Source organism: Lemur catta, chromosome 1, assembly GCF_020740605.2.
Source record: "Lemur catta isolate mLemCat1 chromosome 1, mLemCat1.pri, whole genome shotgun sequence".
NCBI lineage: Eukaryota > Metazoa > Chordata > Mammalia > Primates > Lemuridae > Lemur > Lemur catta.
Genome location: NC_059128.1, coordinates 240,451,628 through 240,470,868, shown reverse-complemented (window position 1 = coordinate 240,470,868; position 19,241 = coordinate 240,451,628). Strand labels below are relative to the sequence as shown.

The 19,241-nt window shown below is 38.8% G+C and overlaps 2 protein-coding genes across 4 annotated transcripts in view; one reads left to right on the top strand and one right to left on the bottom strand.

Annotated features, from left to right (window-relative positions):
• The window catches only part of SENP7 (SUMO specific peptidase 7), a 130,748-nt gene extending 123,988 nt beyond the window's left edge, over positions 1-6,760 (bottom strand). For all 3 annotated transcript variants that reach the window (XM_045540385.1, XM_045540387.1, XM_045540388.1), the window contains exon 1: positions 6,605-6,760. In XM_045540385.1, coding sequence (XP_045396341.1) covers positions 6,605-6,644 — 40 coding nt within the window. In that variant the 5' untranslated portion in view covers positions 6,645-6,760. The remainder of the gene's footprint in view (positions 1-6,604) is intronic.
• Positions 6,761-18,158: 11,398 nt separating this feature from the next.
• Positions 18,159-18,824, top strand: LOC123630590 (putative protein FAM172B). Its single transcript, XM_045540384.1, has one exon. The coding sequence runs from the start codon at positions 18,159-18,161 to the stop codon at positions 18,822-18,824; it is 666 nt and encodes a 221-aa protein (XP_045396340.1).
• Positions 18,825-19,241: the final 417 nt, after the last annotated feature.

Genomic DNA, 19,241 nt, shown 5'->3' with positions numbered 1-19,241 from the left:
TTTAACAAAATACATATCATTTTCAAAAGGAATATTACTTGTTTAAATTGCAATTTACAAATGAATATTCCCAAACTATATCATTGGGTTAAAACTGCTGCTATCCTGTTTTGTAGCACATTCCCCTATTTCCTTTAATTAATACTATTGTGAATTCCCAAAATTTTTATAATTCCCAAGGTTTTTATAATTCGGTTGCGCTATCTCACACCAGATCAGTTTTGGAATGTTTTAATAACCATATTGTGATTCAGCTTGAGACTGTCTGGTATAGCACAGTGCTCAAGAGTGTACATTTTAAACCTAGACAACCTAAATTTGTATCTAGGCTTACTAGCTGTGACTTCTCTGAGCCTCAGTTTCTGACCCGTAAAACACGGAGAATATCAATCTTTTCCATTGCTAAGATTAAAGTGAGTCAGTCTATATTAAAGTATTTAACATTATGTCTAGCATACAGTTAGTGAAAAATAAATATTATTACAATATTTTATAAGAAAACATCTCTCTTTAAAAGACTACAGTGTGTTAGTGTTAGCATACAGTAATCTAACTATTCTCATTTGAAATATATGAGTCGAAAAATTAAAATGCATAATTTGGCTGGTCCAAGTGCAGTGGTATTTACAGCTAATTGATCACAACCAGGTACAGATTCCTTTGTTCCTTCTCCACTCCCACTGCTTCACTAGACTAACCTTAAAAAATAAAAATAAATTTTTTAAGCATAACTTTTCCCAAGTACCTTGTGCAATCATTTATCTACTTATTCCATAAAAATGTATTTGAGATAATAATAATTACTCTTGCCAGGTACTATGCTAAGTGCTTTTAAGTTTGAGTTAATTAGATAGTTTTGGGAAGCGCACAACTGAACTGGGCTTTGCAGAATGAATAAGTTTTAGATAGGCACAAATGACTGGAAGGACATTTCAGTGCCAGGAGCAACCCAGGGGTGAGTTATCAATACAAGCACACACAACTAGGATGACGCAGCCCACATCAGCAAAATTAATATATTATTGAAAACCCAAATTAGAGTTATCCATCTGGCAGGCAGATTTAAGACAGCACCACTATAATAAAGTTACAGTCTAGATCTTTGGAGCTACTCAATCTTATCCATAACCCATACTCTATGTCACCAAGCCCCTCTAATCTACTTTTCAATCCTCTGCCTTCCCTTCCATCTTCAGGCCTGGGAATCACATTCACCACTCAAGATGCCAATCCTGACAGCCTATTATCTTACTATTCTCTCACCTTATGTAATTCAATTCTATCCTCTCATCTACATCTTCTCCATCTCTTCCTTAGTCCACTAAATTTCTTTCCAAAGTCAATACAATTTCCTTAGTATCTTCTTTGAACATTTACTCCACCTTAGGTTAACTGAATCCTAGCCTTCTATTGACTACATTACTTTGTTAAGACTCTGCCACTTACAAAACAGGAGCAGAGATTAACAATCTCTCCCTACCACCACCACCATTTTCGATTAATATTCAAACTTTATTGCAATAATTCCTCCTGTAAAATTCCCATAAATTGAATATACTCTCTTATCTATCTCTGTGATTGCCATCTACTGACCCAAGATCCTCTCCAACATTTCATGAATACACTGATACTTGGTTCATAGTTTTCCTATCATTAAAATTTACCATCATTCTGAAGCACTAAAACTTCCATTAATCAACTCACTCAAAACAATAGACTCACCTTAATTTACTCCAACAAACTTCTACACATCCCCAGTATACACACATGAACGTATTTAAGGAAAACCATTCCACCTCTCAATTTTCCAAATGTGAACCTCTCATTCTACAACATACTGTCCTGTGACCCCTTGACTTCATCACTCCCACTGAATCCATTCTTTGCACACACACACCCATCGTGGCACACCCTTTAAGTAAAACTAAACTCGTTTTTTTTCCAAATTCTTGCTTCTGTACTGCTTAGCACTTCTGAAGAAAGTCACAGTTGAAGCAACCACAACTACTACAAACTCGCTTATTTTAACTAGGACTTCAAAATTACTTAATAGTTTTTATTCATTCCTATTTCACCTCCTACTCTATTTTTAGCTCCCAATACCACTTAAAATCCCTCTTTCTCTAAAGATTATCTTGCCTCCTATTTCACTCAGAAGCCATGATGGCAATATCCTTAACTTCACAAAATTTGTCTATATCTTTATCCATCTTCTCTCCTTTCCCCATGTCTCACCAAACTTCTTTGATTCCACTCTCCCCCATTTCTTCTGGGACCTCACCCCAATAATTATCTCCTACCTGATATACATTCAATCTTTCCGTCTTCACCAACATCTTTCCCACTCCCTACCAACCTAAGTCTCTTATATTCTTTAAAAAAAAAAAATCCTTTCTACCTAATTTGATCTTTCCTTCCCATCTCATTTTCTCAGCTTACTATTGCTGTTCTCATTTCCTCACCATCTCTCGCCTATTGAAATCTGGCTTTTGTCTACTGCTCCATTAAAACCACTTTTACCACTGGTGAAAGTGACCTCATAATTGCCAAATCCAGCATCCTCACACTACTTAGCTCTGAAACAATTACATTGTTTTGCACTCTCCTCCCTTTCATCCCGAACCTATCACATTCCTTGTCTACCTATCTAATGGCTTACAAATGTCTCTTCCTCCCTACTTTGAAATTAATTGTATGTAATTTAAGACTTTTCTCGCTCTATTTCATGTGGGCAATTCCATTCATTCCAATGACTTCAGCTAATACCTCTGCAAATAATGCAACTTTATCATGATTAATTGTAGATTCTCATTTTTTTTATTTATTCATTTTTTTTTTTTTTTTTTGAGACAGAGTCTCACTCTGTTGCCTGGGCTAGAATGCCGTGGCGTCAGCTTAGCTCACAGCAACCTCAAACTCCTGGGCTCAAGAGATCCTTCTGCCTCAGCCTCCTGAGTAGCTGGGACTACAGGCATGCACCACCATGCCCAGCTAATTTTTTTTCTATATATTTTTAGTTGTCCAGCTAATTTCTTTTTATTTTTAGTAGAGACGGGTCTCACTCTTGCTCAGGCTGGTCTCGAACTCCTGAGCTCAAACGATCCACCCACCTCAGCCTCCCAGAGTGCTAGGATTACAGGTGTGAGCCACCACGCCCGGCCTGTAGATTCTTATTTTGAACCTCAATTATGGTTCATTATACTTCCAGTACAAAGCAGACATCACCTGGACTACCAAAAGATGTAAGATGTAAGAAAGGTGTATCATCATAGGACACTGATTCCCTCAAGATGAAACTGGGGAAGGAGTAGTTTCAAAATCAAGCAATTTTGAGAAACAGCACATGCTCACTCTCGAAGAGGTGCAATGTACAATAACATGTCAAAGTTTCTGAAAAAATCTTACAGCAAAGAAAATTGTCTAACCACAGTTATCACACTTATTTGTCCATGAAATGTTTTTTTTCCAAGTAAGGCTCATTTACTGTGATAGTAAATGATGTTAAAACTACAGATTTTATAATCAGAAAGACCAGATTTTGAATCCTGTCTCTGTTTCTCACTAGCTATTGCTAACAATTGTTTATTCTCCCTAAATCCCAGTTTTCTCACCTATAAGTCAGAAATAATAACCGGCCGGACACGGTGGCTCACGCCTGTAATCCTAGCACTCTGGGAGGCCGAGGCAGGTGGATCACTCAAGGTCAGGAGTTCAAGACCAGCCTGAGCAAGAGCGAGACCCCCCCTCTCTACTAAAAATAGAAAGAAATTATCTGGCCAACTAAAATATATATAGAAAAAATTAGCCAGGCATGGTGGCACATGCCTGTAGTCCCAGCTACTCGGGAGCCTGAGGCAGTAGGATCGCTTAAGCCCAGGAGTTTGAGGTTGCCGTGAGCTAGGCTGACACCACAGCACTCACTCTAGCCCAGACAACAAAGCGAGACTCCGTCTCAAAAAAAAAAAAGAAAAGAAAAGAAAAGAAAAGAGAAGAAAAGAAAAGAAAAGAAAAGAAAAGAAAAGAAAAGAAAAGAAAAGAAAAGAAAAGAAATAATAACCACCTTATGAAGCCTTTGGAAATATTAAAGTCTGTAAAGTTCTTAGCACAGTGCCTAGACCTCATTACTCAAAAAGCATAACATTCTTAACTGCAAATGAAAGTGACACAGATCTCCAAGGATGTTGCCTGAAGTAATCAGTAGAAAACTGGTTGCTTGAACTTTCCTGTTTTGATTGAAAAATTCATTTGAAAATTGTAATCTATGACCCTAATATATCTAAGTTATATTTTTGTTGTTAATCATTGTTAATGGTCATTCTCCCTTGCTCCCATGTACTTTATTATTTCATTCAACTCTTACCGAAAATGTGGTGCCAGTCTTTTTTTATCTGTCTCTCCATCTAATTTACCGCTTTTGATGTGCTACAGTTATCAGCTATTTGAATTACAAATACTTGTTTTGTGTTTAGCTTAAACTAGTTGGAATTGTTGTCTGTTACTTTCAACTGAAAAAGTCCCAAGCAATACACTACATAAACATTTGTGGTTCTTCCTTATTTAGGAGAAAGTTTAGGGCAGCCTAGTGTAGTCTCAGACAAAACTTCAAATTTTGTGTCTTGTTTTCTCTTTCTACTGCTACCCACCTTCCTTCTACCTCTTCTTCCTATTAATCTTTTATTAATCAAATTCTTCTTTGTGTACTTATGAAATTTTGATGACTACGAATGTTAATTCATTTGGGTTTCAGTCAGCAACAACTCCTAATGAAATGGCAACTGCATGCATATAACCCTTACAAAGAATTCATAGAATCTTTCAACCAACTGACCATGTTTTATTTCTGAGAAATTTTATGGGAAATTAAACATACACTATTAAGAAAAAAAGCAGCATTCTTAAAAATTAATGTTCATATCTTAAAGCCAGAGGCATACTGGAGAATAGCTGGGTAACATTAGATTTGGGAATGGTTTTTACTAAGTAACTGTTCAGAAAAAACAGCTCTAAAAGGGAGGTCATCAGGGAAAAAAAAGAAAAAGAAAAAACCCTCCCTAGACACATAACTAACATAAATATCAATGTCTTTTAAGGATTAGCAGCTTTATTCTCTAAATTCACTTCCTATAACTGCTTGCATCAAATTAACTGTAATTAATAAATAAATAAAAGTATAATCAGGTAAAGGGGATGGGATTTTCTGAAATACAAGGCTAATATCTTGCCCTTCTACCTCAAAAATGTATTAAGCCAATATTAAATGTATTTATTTAAAAACGCTGTGCATCTTAAACTGAGGTATGATTATACCTAAAAGTTCTGTATTAGGAAGAATGTGAATGATACCAGATAAACACTGTGCATTTTCCTAATGTGTCAATTTTACCTAAAGACTTTGAAGGTGAGGGGGAAGCTATTAAAACAAACACTGACCTATTGGAGGTCATGTACATACTTATATGTGTAAACATACATATATATCACACATACTTTCAAAGAAAAAATCTACTATCTCTAGAATACACAAAAAAATGGATAATATTAGTTGCACATGAAAAGGGATTTCAGGTTTTCAACTGCTTCTGGCAATGTCCCCAGAGATCAGAGCAGTTAAGGCCACAAAATGCAAAAAGTTTGAGATGCACCAGCACAGGCCAATCCTAAATAAATTTAGAATTAACACTGTCTCTATAAAAATAAACGGCATCATAAGAAATGAAATAAATGTTTCACTGAGTGTTAGTTTGTGTACTGGACTGTAAGCTTATTAAAGTCTTCGTTCTTTCCTCTACAGGTCTTAACACAAGGCCTTGTGGTACCCTTAATGGATGAAATGTTTGACAAAAACTTGTTGACTGGGAGGAGCTCTACCTCACATCTTGTAACTCCACTTTCGTATTTCCAAGACGTAGTACACAAAACCGAAGATGGTCATTTAAAGCTTAAAGCAATTTCAATAACAAAAGTATGCTGAGAAAAAACCACAACGAAAGCACGGCTTCGAATCCTTTGTTCGACTCTGCAATCACTTTTGGAAGATGCAGGCGGAGGCTGGAAAAGAAAAAGGCTATTAAGCCGGCCTGTTCAGAAGGAGGAGGCACAGTGGGGCTTTTATCTGAAGAAAGAAGTGTCAGTTACCAAGCCCCACCTTTCTTCCTGAGCTGCAGCGACTACCTGCCGGGGCGGGAGAGAGAGGAGGGGAGACAAAGTCGAGAATCAAAGGAATAAAGGAAAGTGGGGTCAGGCTGCTGAGGAGCTGGAAATGAAACTGGAACATTGGTGGAATTACGAGGAAGGCGTGGCAGGAGAGTGGCAAGCCAACCGGGAAGATCCGTGGGCCGATGAGACTCAAGGAGGGTGTTCGCTGGAGGAGGAAAAAATGAAAGGGGTGTTGAGCGGCCGAAGCTTCGATGACAGCTCGGACTGCGTCTTCGACTCGAGGGGCGGAGGCGGCCTGGAGCCTTCCATTGTGCGCGCCCCCTCCTCTCCCAGCCCCCGCCCTGACCCTCGCCCTGCCGGCTGCGAGCCGCAGGCAACCCCAGCCTCCGCCTTCCATTTGTCCAGGGCAGGAGACAATATGCTCAGTCCTCCTCCGACCCTTTCTCACCGGACGAAGATCGCCGTCGCCCGAGCTTCCTCTTGTCCATCTTCTCCTCCCGCTGGAGTCGCAGTTGCAGGCGCTGTCACCTCAAGACCCCTCAGGCTTGGGGGAGGGAAGGGGGAGGGGAAAGGAAAAAAAAAAGCAAAGCTCGAACTGCGATTGCGCAAGAGCCGTCTTCAGCCTTTCGACCGGAAATCAGCTGTCCCTCCCCCTCCCCCCCCGTCACTCGGAAATCACTTCCGGGGGCTTGTTTTCTCCGCGGGTTGCCGCCTCAAGCGCTTGTTAAGCAGCGCGTGTTTGTTGGTCTCTGCCCCTCTGGGGAAGTAAAACTGGGTGCGTAGTGTTAGTGTTGTTGACTTTGAAGGCTAGGCTGGCAAAAAGGGGGAAAATATTAGGAATTCTTTCAGTTTACTGGATTTCGCGAGGTGACCCCAGAGATTATGAGAACAAAACGTTACTGTTTTTGCAGTATTACATCCTCCCAGCATACATTCCTCGCTACGTATTTGTCTTCAAGGAGCTTCCTCAAACTCAGAAACAAAGAGATTTCAATAGGACGGTAAAGTTACCTGATAATAGCTGAGCTATTAGTCTAGCGTTTGTGGTGGCAATAAACAGATTAGGTCAGCTGACAAAAAAAAATGGCATAGTAATAGAGGATTTCATTTTAAAATTCAATCTCGTCATTTTTAGAGGCCCTAAAAAAGAAAAGCTAGACCTCAGTTTTTTTTAAAGATAAAATGCTGAGATCAAAAAACGTGGGTGGCTTTAAACTGAAATTCGTTCAGTTAACCTTTATTGCGGTACTTTCAGGAACTGGCCCTGTGCCGATGAACTCAACGTCTGGCATTTTTTAGCCTGATAACTTATGAAGTCCTTTGAAAGAGCCCGTCTGTTTAGAAATTGTGTCTTATTTTAACAGCTATAATGTACATATTTGAATAATTTTTAAATGTATGTGTGAACTTTAATGGCGATTTAATCACAAGATTAACAAAATTCAGCCCAGCGCTCTAAGCAGGCAAAAGGCTGCAGGAATGTTCCAATTCCAAAGGGGCTGTTGAAATAATAGTTTAACACCCACCCACCCCCCCGGCCCCCAACTCCTATCCCCATCCCAGTAAGGTCAATAAAGTAAAGGAACTAGTCCAACTCACCCAATCACTACAGCAGACTCTCCTGCCTCGTGAGTTGAGCCATCTTAATTACTATGAGGCCAATGCTGAGGTAGACACAAGGCACCAGGTACTAAGGGGTATTGGGCGGGGAGGAAGGGAGTGTTTTACATGGCGGGAATGAATGAAAGGCAGGAATTCTTAACGGCTTGCTGGGATGGAAATTCACTAGTAAGGATTTCGTTTAAAGACAATGGTTTATTTCTGTTTAACAAATGAAGCCATTGCTTACTGAAAAATAATTGAATTTTAAGTTTCCTTATTAACCAGCTTTTTTAACTAAAGAATTTAAATGACTCCAAGAATCAAGCTGGGGGGCCAGGGTGCATACTTGTAAACCTAGTACTCTGGGAGGCTGAGGGGGAAGGATTGCTTGAGGTCAGAAGTTCAAAACTTGCCTGAACAAGAGTGAGACCTGGGCTCTACTGAAAATAGAAAAAAAATTAACCGGATGTGGTGGTGCGGTCTGTAGTCCCAGCTACTCAGGAGGCTGAGACAGGAGAATTACTTGAGCCCAAGAGTTTGAGGTTGCTGTGAGCTAGGCTGACTCCAGGGCACTCTAGCCGGGGTGACAGAGCAAGACTCTATCCCTCCTCCCAAAAAAGAGAGGAAGCCAATACACTGAGACAACAGGTGTTACTGCAGAGCAAGAATTTAATATTACAGGCACCGTTGAAGGAGATGAGGAATTTCTCAAATTCGTCACCCCAAGAATTTGAGAGAGGGGATTTTTAAGGATAGCTTGGCAGACAGAGGGCCAAGCAATTGTGTCTGTTGATTGGCTGAGGATGAATTCATAGGATCAGGAAGCAGAAATTGTCTTCTTGTGCTCAGTCAGTTCCCAGGTAGCAAGACCAGCTGAGTTGGTTCCTTTGGCCACTGGTCCGGTTGGATCAATTGGTCTACCAAAGTGTAGGGTTTGGAAGATATCTCAAAGACCAGCCTTAGGTTTCACAAGGATAATGTTATCTGAATCTTCATGACCCTAAGCTATGTGACTCCTGGGTAGTAAGCAATTATGGGAAAGCAAGCCAGGGAAAAATGGCTAGTTACACACACACACACACACACACATATACATACACATTTTTTTTTAACTATCCCTATACCATTGCAGAGTTCAGGCCTTTACCACTGTTTCCACCTTATGGCCTTTTATTAATTTTATAAAGTGTAGTTTCATGACTATGAAAGTCAGGAGAGTAGAAGTGTGCTTACTTTGGAGGGAGAGATAGGGTGCTTGGAGGTACTTTTGGGGTGGCTGCCAAAGGCAGCCTGGGATAGTTAAAAGAGTGTTTCTCTTTATAATAGTTCACTAAACTATTTGTTAAAAAAAGAAAAAAAAAACTTTCCCAGAAGATTCTGTTGCATACTGAAGTTTGGAAAACTCAACATTTGGTGGCATCTGTTTTTTTCTGTATCTGATATTCTATTTCCTATATGTCTTTGCCTCAAGTGTATTAAATACAGCTTCCTTAGTCTTTTCTTTCCTAGGGAAAGGTAAATAGTGGGTAGGGACACTATTTAGTTTCCTCTTTTTTTGAAACTTCTACATATATTAAGAGCACTATTATTTTCTACAATTTACTAAATGGAGTTGCAGTACAGGCATAGTTATTTTTCTAAAAATCTGCATCATTACATCCTATGTTGGGATAAGAAATACAGTGCTGCTTTTGTACCAAAACAGTATTCCTTGATTAAAATATATTTTCTAGGAGTTTTTTGTTTTGTTTTTCTAAATATGAAAATGTATGAAAACATGATTATTGTAAAAAAAATATCAGATATTTTGAAATTTTCTGAGTAAAGCATCATTCATTCTATGCTTCTTAATGGCATGGGATACATAAAAGAGCTTTTTACTCAAATATAACACAGGATTGTAATTACTGTAATAGGGCATTACCATTACCATTATCCCCTAACTTCTCAGGTTATAAAATTATTTTTTATAGAAGTTTACTAATCACCTGTGAAAAATATAAAATATTAACTTTAACCACTGTATGAACCTAGAGAGGAAAGGGGCTCCTTAAAAATTAAAATATGCTAATTAAAATTATTTGCATCTATGATTCTAGTGCCCCCACACACCATCATCTTAAAGATATTCACATATAATCTATAGCAGTCAAATTCGTGGGGATAAAGTAGAATGGTGGTTGCCAGGGCCTGGGGTGAGGGAAAAATGGGAAGTTATTGTTTAATGGGTGTACAGTTACAGTTTTATAAGATGAAAAATGTTCTGTGGATGGATGTCAATGATAGTTGCACAACGATGTGAATGAGTTTAATGCTACTGAACTGCACACTTAAAAATGGTTAAAATGGTAAATTTTATGTTATTTATGTATTTTTTGTTTCTAGTGCTATATCTGGGGAGATATGTTACATGTATTTTACAATTTTATTTTAATTTTAAAAAATAACCTAGCACAAAACAACAGCTGTGTTGCCACCTAACCCAGGTTTCTAGAAAGGCCTAATTTCAAATTTTAATGAGTATATTAAATTTTAATATATTGAATATTAAATATTATTATTAAATTAATAAATATATATTAAATATTTTATATATTTAATGAGTATATTAAATTTAAATTTTTTCTAATTTCAATCTGTGTCAAATGACTGGGCTACTTGATATAGGAAACTTAAGTGCCTACTGAATGGCCCCACTAAATTTTTAGTGAATGAATGAAATAAAAAGCCTAATACTATGTTTTTTGTTTGTTTGTTTGTTTGTTTTGAGACAGAGTCTTGCTTTGTTGCCCCGGCTAGAGTGAGTGCCGTGGCATCAGCCTAGCTCACAGCAACCTCAAACTCCTGGGCTTAAGCGATCCTACTGCTTCAGCCTCCCGAGTAGCTGGGATTACAGGCATGCGCCACCATGCCCGGCTAATTTTTTTCTATATATATATATATTTTACTTGTCCAGATAATTTCTTTCTATTTTTAGTAGAGACGGGGTCTCGCTCTTGCTCAGGCTGGTCTTGAACTCCTGACCTCGAGCGATCCACCCGCCTTGGCCTCCCAGAGTGCTAGGATTACAGGCGTGAGCCACTACGCCCAGCCTAATACTATGTATTTTTAAATCATTGGTAAAAATGAATCTTCTATCAAGCTCCTACAGCTGCCTGAGTTACTTTGGGCATGTCACTTTACCTTTGAAAGCCTTAACTTCTCTGTTTATAAAATAAACATATTAGCTAAGAACATCAATAAAGTCCCTTTCAGCTCTAACAGTCTTATTTTTGAAGGTAAACTATTAAGGAAACCAGAATATGTCACTCCAAAATATGCCTCTCTGACATAAAAATTATTACTTTTGGTGGGTTTTTTTTTTTTTTTTTTTGAGACAGAGTCTCACTCTGTTGCCCAGGCTAGAGTGCCGTGGTATCAGCCTAGCTCACAGCAACCTCAAACTCCTTGCTTTAAAAGCGATCCTACTACCTTAGCCTCCCGAGTAGCTGGGACTACAGGCATGTGCCACCATGTCTGGCTAATTTTTTCTATATATTTTTAGTTGTTCAGCTAATTTCTTTCTATTTTTAGTAGAGATGGGGGTCTCGCTCTTGCTCAGGCTGGTCTCGAACTCCTGAGCTTATATGATCCTCCTGCCTTGGCCGCCCAGAGTGCTAGGATTACAGGTGTGAGCCACCGTGCCCGGCCTATTTTTGATTTTTTTGAGACAGGGTCTTGACCTGTTGCACGGGCTAGAGTGCAGTGGTGTCATCATAGCTGACTACAACCTCAAACTCCTGGGTTCAAGTGATCCTCCTACCCCAGCCTCCCAAGTAGCTGGAACTACAGGTGCACACCACCACACCCAGCTAATTTTTTTATTATGTTGCTCGAGCTGGTCTCGAACCCCTGGGCTCAAGGGATCCTCCCACCTCAGCCTCCCAAGGTGCTATTATTAGAGGGGTGAGTCACCTCACCCAGCTTCATGAAAATTATTTTTGAGCTGAAAGCAATTAAGCACCAACAAATGGAAGGAAACTCCTTCTCCTGAGACTTTTCTGCCTAAATTCTCCTTTACTGGAGACAACTCTAGACTCTTATTAGCCCAGATATAGCACCAGAGGAATCTGCCAACAAACCTTACTCCATTAGTTTTCTAACATATATTTAATATTTACATTCCCACAGTTTCCCACCCTTAGAGACCTAAAACTCTTTCCTTTGCCCTTACATTTCTCCACAGATTTATTGTTCTTTATTGAAGATGCTATATAAGCCAGAGTTCTAAGCCACTGTTTTGAGTTACTTTTCACTGAAGTTTCTCCCACGTGATGTAAACTGCATTCATTAATAAACTTGTTTGTTTTTCTCTTGTTAATCTGTCTTTTGTTACAGGGGTTCATCCCAAATGAGAACTCATGAGGGTTAAGTAAAAAATTATTTTTCCTCTTCTACACTATCTTATTCCAACCCATTCTTTGGAAAATTAAGCATAGAAACAGTTTGATTCTCTCTATTTTAATGAACCATCTTTGATTTGATTGAGAGAGATCAATCATCTTGATTTGCAAAAGAGAAAGCAAATATATAGAGATGTGTAGGATATTCTCTGAGAATATTTCATAAACCTCTGACATTAACTTTAGAATTATGAAAGCCTCTATAATTTTTCAAAAGATTTGTGTGCATATTTCTCTTATGCATATAGTTAGAGAACTTTTAAAGTGCTCTTTGCTTTCTTATGCCCTTGGCATAAACATAAAATTCTAACAATATTTAAGTGTCCACTATGCAGCAGGCACTACTCCAAGAACTAGAGATACAGTAGTGAACAAAACAAAGTCCCTGTCCCTGCTGTCATGGAACTTAACATTCTAATGGGGGGAAGTAGACAATAAGCAAATGTAGTGCTAAAAAAAAAAAAAAAAAAAGTAGAGAAGGAAGAGAGAAAGGGAGAGAGTTGCCTTTTCAGATAAAATGCCCAGAGAAAGTCACTCTGATAACACGTGGGCAGAAACTTGAAGGCAGTGAAGCCCCATAGTTATCTAGGAGAAGAGTGTTCCAGGCTGTGGGCGTAGCAGGGATGAATACCCTTAAAGAGGAACTTGTTCACAAGTTGATGCCGAAGAGGCCAGGTGTGGCTATGGTGAAGTTAGCAAAAGAGTGGTAGGAAATGACACCTGAGAAAGCTAAGAACCAGACCATGTAACTAGATGAGTAAGCAAGTGAGAGAATGGAAGGAAATGACATTGGATAGCTAAACATTATGTGGGACCTTGTAGGCCATGGTAAGGATTTAGGCTTTTATTTTGAGTGAGAGGGGAGACCATTGAGAATTTTAGTGAGCCTGCTCCTCTAGACTGTGAACTTCACACATCCTTCTCAGTTTCCCCCAACTCCCCTTAGGTGGGACAAGATGGTTAGTGTGGATTGGAGTTAGGTATTTCCCTTCCCCCAGGTCAGTTAGGCTGTGATAAAACTCCAGCAGATTAGGGTTTGGTTAAATAGTTTCTCCTGAGGGCAGGCCTTATTAAGAAGAACAAAATGCTCTGGTGTATTTCAAAATGGTTCCTTTTCCCTACCCACTGCCAGAAGCATGGACAGTTACCATGAGGACCTGTGGACCTGTTAGAGCTCTGAGAGGTAAAACTCACAAAAGAGGGGCATGGGGAATGGATGCCCTAGAGTTTTTATTCCTCAGACTTGTCCATACAGAGCTCCAGCAAATTGCCAATTATAGTTCAGGTGTCCCTCTCTGGGCACTGGTTCTATTGGAGGTTTCAGTTCCTGGTTTCTGCTGTGGTAAATTTTGATTCTCTGCATTCACCTGTCAGTCTTCCCAGTTTTGGAGGCAGTGGTTTGCCCAGTGACCTCACTTTTCTTTCAGATCTAAGAAGAGTTGCTGATTTTCGGTTTGTTCAGTTTTTTACTTCCTGTTAGGACTCAGTAGCAACTTCTAAGATTTTTACGTGCCAGACCAGAAACAGGAATTCAACAATCATATCACCATTAAAAATTTTGAGCAAGGGTGTAACATCGAATTCAGATGTTTTGAAAGGATTATTCTGACAGCTATGTGGGAAACAGACTAGAGGGAGACAAGTTTATGCAGAGACTAGATAGTAGACTTAATGAAGGTGAGAGATGATGGTGACTTGTTCTGGAATGGTCAAGGTGGAGGGGTGATAGATGATTAGATTATAGATATCTTTCATATAACAGAACCCATAGATTTGCTGATTGATTGGATGTGGGGTGTGGAAGAGGGAAGTTTACAGCATGGGCCAAGTGAAGGAATGAAGTTCCCATTACTAAGGTAAGAATTGTCTAGCTTTTTATTCTATTAAATACCACCACCTTGATCCTATTCACCCCAACTCTACCAATCTTTTACGTACTTGTGTGCTATTTTGGTTTTTGTTTGCCAGCTCCCATTCTTTCCCCCTGAGAATTGTCTCTCAACAAACTAGGTACACAGACACCTAACAAAAGTGAAAAAGAGTAATTGTATGCTACTAAAAAATACTGATTTTGTTTATTTACTCTCTGAAGAAAAAGCTAAATAGCTAACAACTTTCTTTGCTTAATTTGAGTTTTAAATATTCTGTATCCTTCTCTTTTAGTATAGAAAAAGGCAGTTTACAGCACAGCACCTGAATAAACACAACATTTTTAGATTTGAGAGACTGCTTTTCTGTGCAAACCTCCTCTTTCATTCCAAATTATAAAATAGACTTTCCGGCCGGGCGCGGTAGCTCACGCCTGTAATCCTAGCCCTCTGGGAGGCCAAGGCGGGTGGATCGCTCGAGGTCAGGAGTTCGAGACCAGCCTGAGCGAGACCCCGTCTCTACTAAAAATAGAAATAAATTATCTGGACAACTAAAAATATATATAGAAAAAATTAGCCGGGCATGGTGGCTCATGCCTGTAGTCCCAGCTACTCGGGAGGCTGAGGCAGTAGGATCGCTTAAGCCCAGGAGTTTGAGGTTGCTGTGAGCTAGGCTGACGCCACAGCACTCACTCTAGCCCGGGCAACAGAGTGAGACTCTGTCTCAAAATAAAATAAAATAAAATAAAATAAAATAAAATAAAATAAAATAAAATAGACTTTCCTTTTGGAGAGCAATTTGGCCATGTCTGGTAAAATGGAGAATGCTGAAATGACCCAGAAATCTCACTTCTAAGCATATTGCCTAGGGAAATTCTGAATATGTACACAAAAGTACATGCACAAGAATATTCATTGCAGCTTTACTTGTAATAGTGGAAAATTGGAGCAACCTCAAAAGGCAAATGGTTAAATAAATAACAGCATACTCAAGCAATGGAACACTATAAACAGATAAAATGAATAAAAAAACTACATTTATTAATGTGGATAAAAATCAGATAATGTAGAAAAAAAGGTCAAGAAATATATATGTAGTTTTATTTCACATTTCACCTATCATTAGATCATCCTATCTAATTTCCAGAAACTTCCATGTGTGAAACACTATGTAAAATGGTTTTTACATACATTTGTTCATTTAATTCTCATAACAACCTTGTGAGGTAGTTTGTTATTCCTATTTTGCATTTATTCATTTTAAAAATTATATAATATGTTCTAAGCATTGAATATACAGCAATGAATTAAAGTTCCTTTTCACGTGGAGCTTTATTTCTTGTGATGGAAGACTGATAAAAAATATGCAAATGGTTATGTGTCAGGGGGTAATATAGGCTATGAAGGGGAAAAGATAAAGCATCATAGCAGGACAGAGAGTAGCAAGAATTATTTTTGATTGCTTAAATAAACTAAAACTTAGAATTGAAGATGAATAATAGAAGACAAGAAACCTGCTGAAAGTTACCCAGCTTGGAAATTTGGAGCTAGGATTTAAACCTAAATCGATCTAATTCCAGAGGCTTCTCATTTTAAAGGATAGTTAAGTCGGCCAGTCATTTATACTTTAGGAAAAATATATTAACTACGTAATAACACCTGAGATTAGCAACATTAGACGAGTTTTTAATGGAACAGGAAGGAATAGAGAATAGTCTAGATAGATGCTCTGGACAACTAAAAATCTTCATAAAGTACCAGTTGAGTATGGGAGTCAGAGAATAAGATTCAGAAAGTGAGAAAACAGTTAAGAAATCGGAACAAGCAAACTTAATTTTGCCTTAGGCCTGCTAGCAGTTTGAGTTGCACTGAACATCATTTTGAGTGCTACTTATTGGAAATGGGTTGTGGATTGCCAGTGTCAGTGTTAAGAAATTTAAGAAAGGAGAATGTTAATGTATTTAAGAATGGGAATTTGAGAGTCAGCCTCTTACACAATCTTTTAGTACTTATTTGGCTTTAGGGCAAGCCACTTAATCTTTCAGAGTCTTTTCTTTTCCCCTTAAGCTCTACCCGCAGAAACTGTGTAAATTAACTTCTCATTCAACCTATTTTTTTCCTTCTCAGATATCAGAATAACCATATCTTCTGGTATTAGATGAATTGATCATAAACTATACTGCCTGATTCACATTTCACGCACACTGTTCTGCCATTTATTTAACAGCAAAAGCAAAGCCTATTTATTCTGAGCTTGCTATAGAAAGAGACTCGGCCATTATCCCTTGCATTTGGGCGGAGACTCAAAGGCAGGCAAGGGAGTGGGAAAAAGAGAAGACTTCAGGTTTGCCCTGATTGCAAGCTGTTGCCATGGGAAAGCTGCAGGAGGGCTAACTAAAAGGGAGGGGTAATTGTATGTGATTGGTGAGGGGTACATATTTGGCTTTCTCTGATTGGTCCCAAGTTGGAAGTGGTGACAAAAATTAGAGAAGCTGTCAGTTATTAAGTCCTGGCCATTTTGGGCCAATCATTAGAGAAATTTTTGGTTAGTTTTATAGATTGTCACTGGAGATAGAAATCTGCCTTCCTGCCAGTCTGACTTATGCCAGGGTGACTTCCTGGGTTTATTGTAGATAAGGGATTGACTTCCTGGGAAGAGTTGCTGGAGGTTGTGGATCAAAGCTCTATATTTATGTATGGTCTGTCTTGGTTTGTTTGTGTTGCTATAAAGGAATACCTGAGCCTGGGTAATTTATAAAGAAAAGAGGATTATTTGGCTTACAGTTCTCCAGGCTGTATAAGAAGTGGCATCAGCATCTGCTTCTGATGAGGGCTTTCAGCTGCTGGCATTCATGGCAGAAGGCGAAGGCAACCCAGCATGTAGAGATCACGTGGCAAGAGAGGAAGAGAAAAAGAAGAGAGAGGGAGCAGAGAAGGTACCAGGCTCTTTTCAACAACTGGTTCTTGTAGGATCTAAAAGTGAGGACTTACTCCTCCCGTGAGAATGGCACCAAGCCACTCATAAGAGATCTGCCCTCACAACCCAAACACTTCCCACTAGGTTCCACCTCCAACACTGGGAATCAAATTTCAACATGAGATTTGGAAGAGCTAAAAAAACCATACCCAAACCATAGCATGGTCTGTCCATTGTCTCTTCATATATTCAGTCTCTCACTACTTTGTATCATTCACAATTATTTTGAGTTAAAGTCTTTACCATAGGCCGGGTGTGGTGGCTCATGCCTGTAATCCTAGCACTCTGGGAAGCTAAGGCAGGAGGATCGCTAGAGGTCAGGATTTGGAGACCAGCATGAGCAAGAGTGAGACCCCGTCTCTACTAAAAATAGAAAAAATTAGCTGGGCGCAGTGGTGTACACCTACAGTCCCAGCTACCAGGGAGGCTGAGTCGGGAGGATAGCTTGAGCCCAGGAGTTGGAGGTTGCCCTGAGCTATGATGATGCCACTGCACTCTAGCCTGGGTGACAGAGCGAGACTCTTTCTCAAAAAAAAAAAAAAAAAGTCTTTACCATGGTTTAAAAGATTAATGTCTTCCTGAAGTCCTTAATTTAGCATGATGTCCCACCAGAAGAATTTGACAAACTGAAATTTTTATTTTACTTTTTCTAACACTGATTACTCTTTTTACTTTCAGTGGCTACCAATGACTCAGGAGCTAAGCTTCCAAAAATTTATTGAACAATCTGACTTACTAGAAGAACTTAAATATGACTTTAATGAAAACGCTGAATTGAGACATACTGAGACACAAAGGCCTTTTGTCTTTAACTATTATAAAAATGTCCTTGAGAGAAATAGCAAGCGCTACCAGGCCCTTGGCCATTTGCTTGAACAATACATTTATGAGCTTTTGGAAAAAGTGTGCAAATTACAAAAAGTATATATCCCATCAGAGGCTGATAAAGAACCAAGAAGCTTCTTTTTCATGAGTGAGAGAGCATTAACAAATTATCATTCTGTTCTTCTTGTCCTCCTTCAAGACCACGGGGTCTTCCGAGCTGGTCAGTGGAGTCAGCAGGCAATAATACATCATGGTCTCCAACATGGAAGTCAGATACCGTGTATTCAGATGGCATTGCAGGCACATTATGATGTAATTGTGCTAAACCCCAATGACAATTTTATGGACCTATATACGGAAAAAGAGTGGAATGGGCTTTTAACACAAAATAAAAATATTGAGTCCTCTTCCCAAAAAATGGCTCAAGCTGAGAGCTTTTTCTCTCTTCAGCATCCTCCCCAATGCATTCCAAAAAGATACAGCAATACCCCTGAAGAACACATGGCTTACATATGGGATTACTTCATTTCAAAGACTGAAGGCAAGGATGTTGCCTTCATTGTACATGGTTATGGAGGCTTGGTTTTCATGGACTTACTTGTTCATAGAAAGTGGGAAGTGATGAGCAAAGTATACGCTGTTGCGCTTATTGACTCTGAACATCATGTAGGACACCAGCTGGGAAGTGATGTACAATTATTAGCATGGATAAAGCACCACTGCCGTGAATGGGTGACAAGTCCTAAGCCTTTGGATAAACCTGAAGCTACCGTTTTGAAAAAGGAGTTTCCTATGGTTTCTGCTGGCACAGAAAAATACAACTTAGCCCCTTCCTCTAGCCTTCAGTCCATTTTTAAATACTTTAAAAAGGCTTTGAAAGCCAAAACAACTATTGATTTCTCACAAATGCCAATAGTAACTAGAAGCTCCACAAAAAGAAAGCAAAGTGCTTAAGCTACATTTTTTGTCATGTAAGATTTTTTTTGTCCCCCTGAAACTTTGCTAATACAGATGCTGGAGGGAAAAAAATACTTCCAGCTCAACAATATTATGTTGTGGCTTGTGGTCTGATTTATTACTTTTTTTAAAAAGTGAACATATTCTCTTTTGTAGCATATTGATGAGCTAGGAAGTCAGTGCCATCGTTAATATTTTATAGTATTAGTCAAGTGTGAAGACCTTTCTTTTGAAAAGCTATGGTTTAATATGATGACACCAAACCTGCAGTTGATAAAAATTAAATATCAAGTCAATCTTTAATTTCTATATCAATACCATAATAAAATTAGAAGTGAACATAAAAATTAAGCTAATTTCATTCTTTATTTATGTTCTTTTGCTTAAATTTGTTGGTCTTGTATGTGTGTGTTC

Bases quoted from the DNA above. Each gene is read 5' to 3' on its own strand.
- LOC123630590 (XM_045540384.1), top strand. From the start codon at position 18,159: ATGGCATTGCAGGCACATTATGATGTAATTGTGCTAAACCCCAATGAC.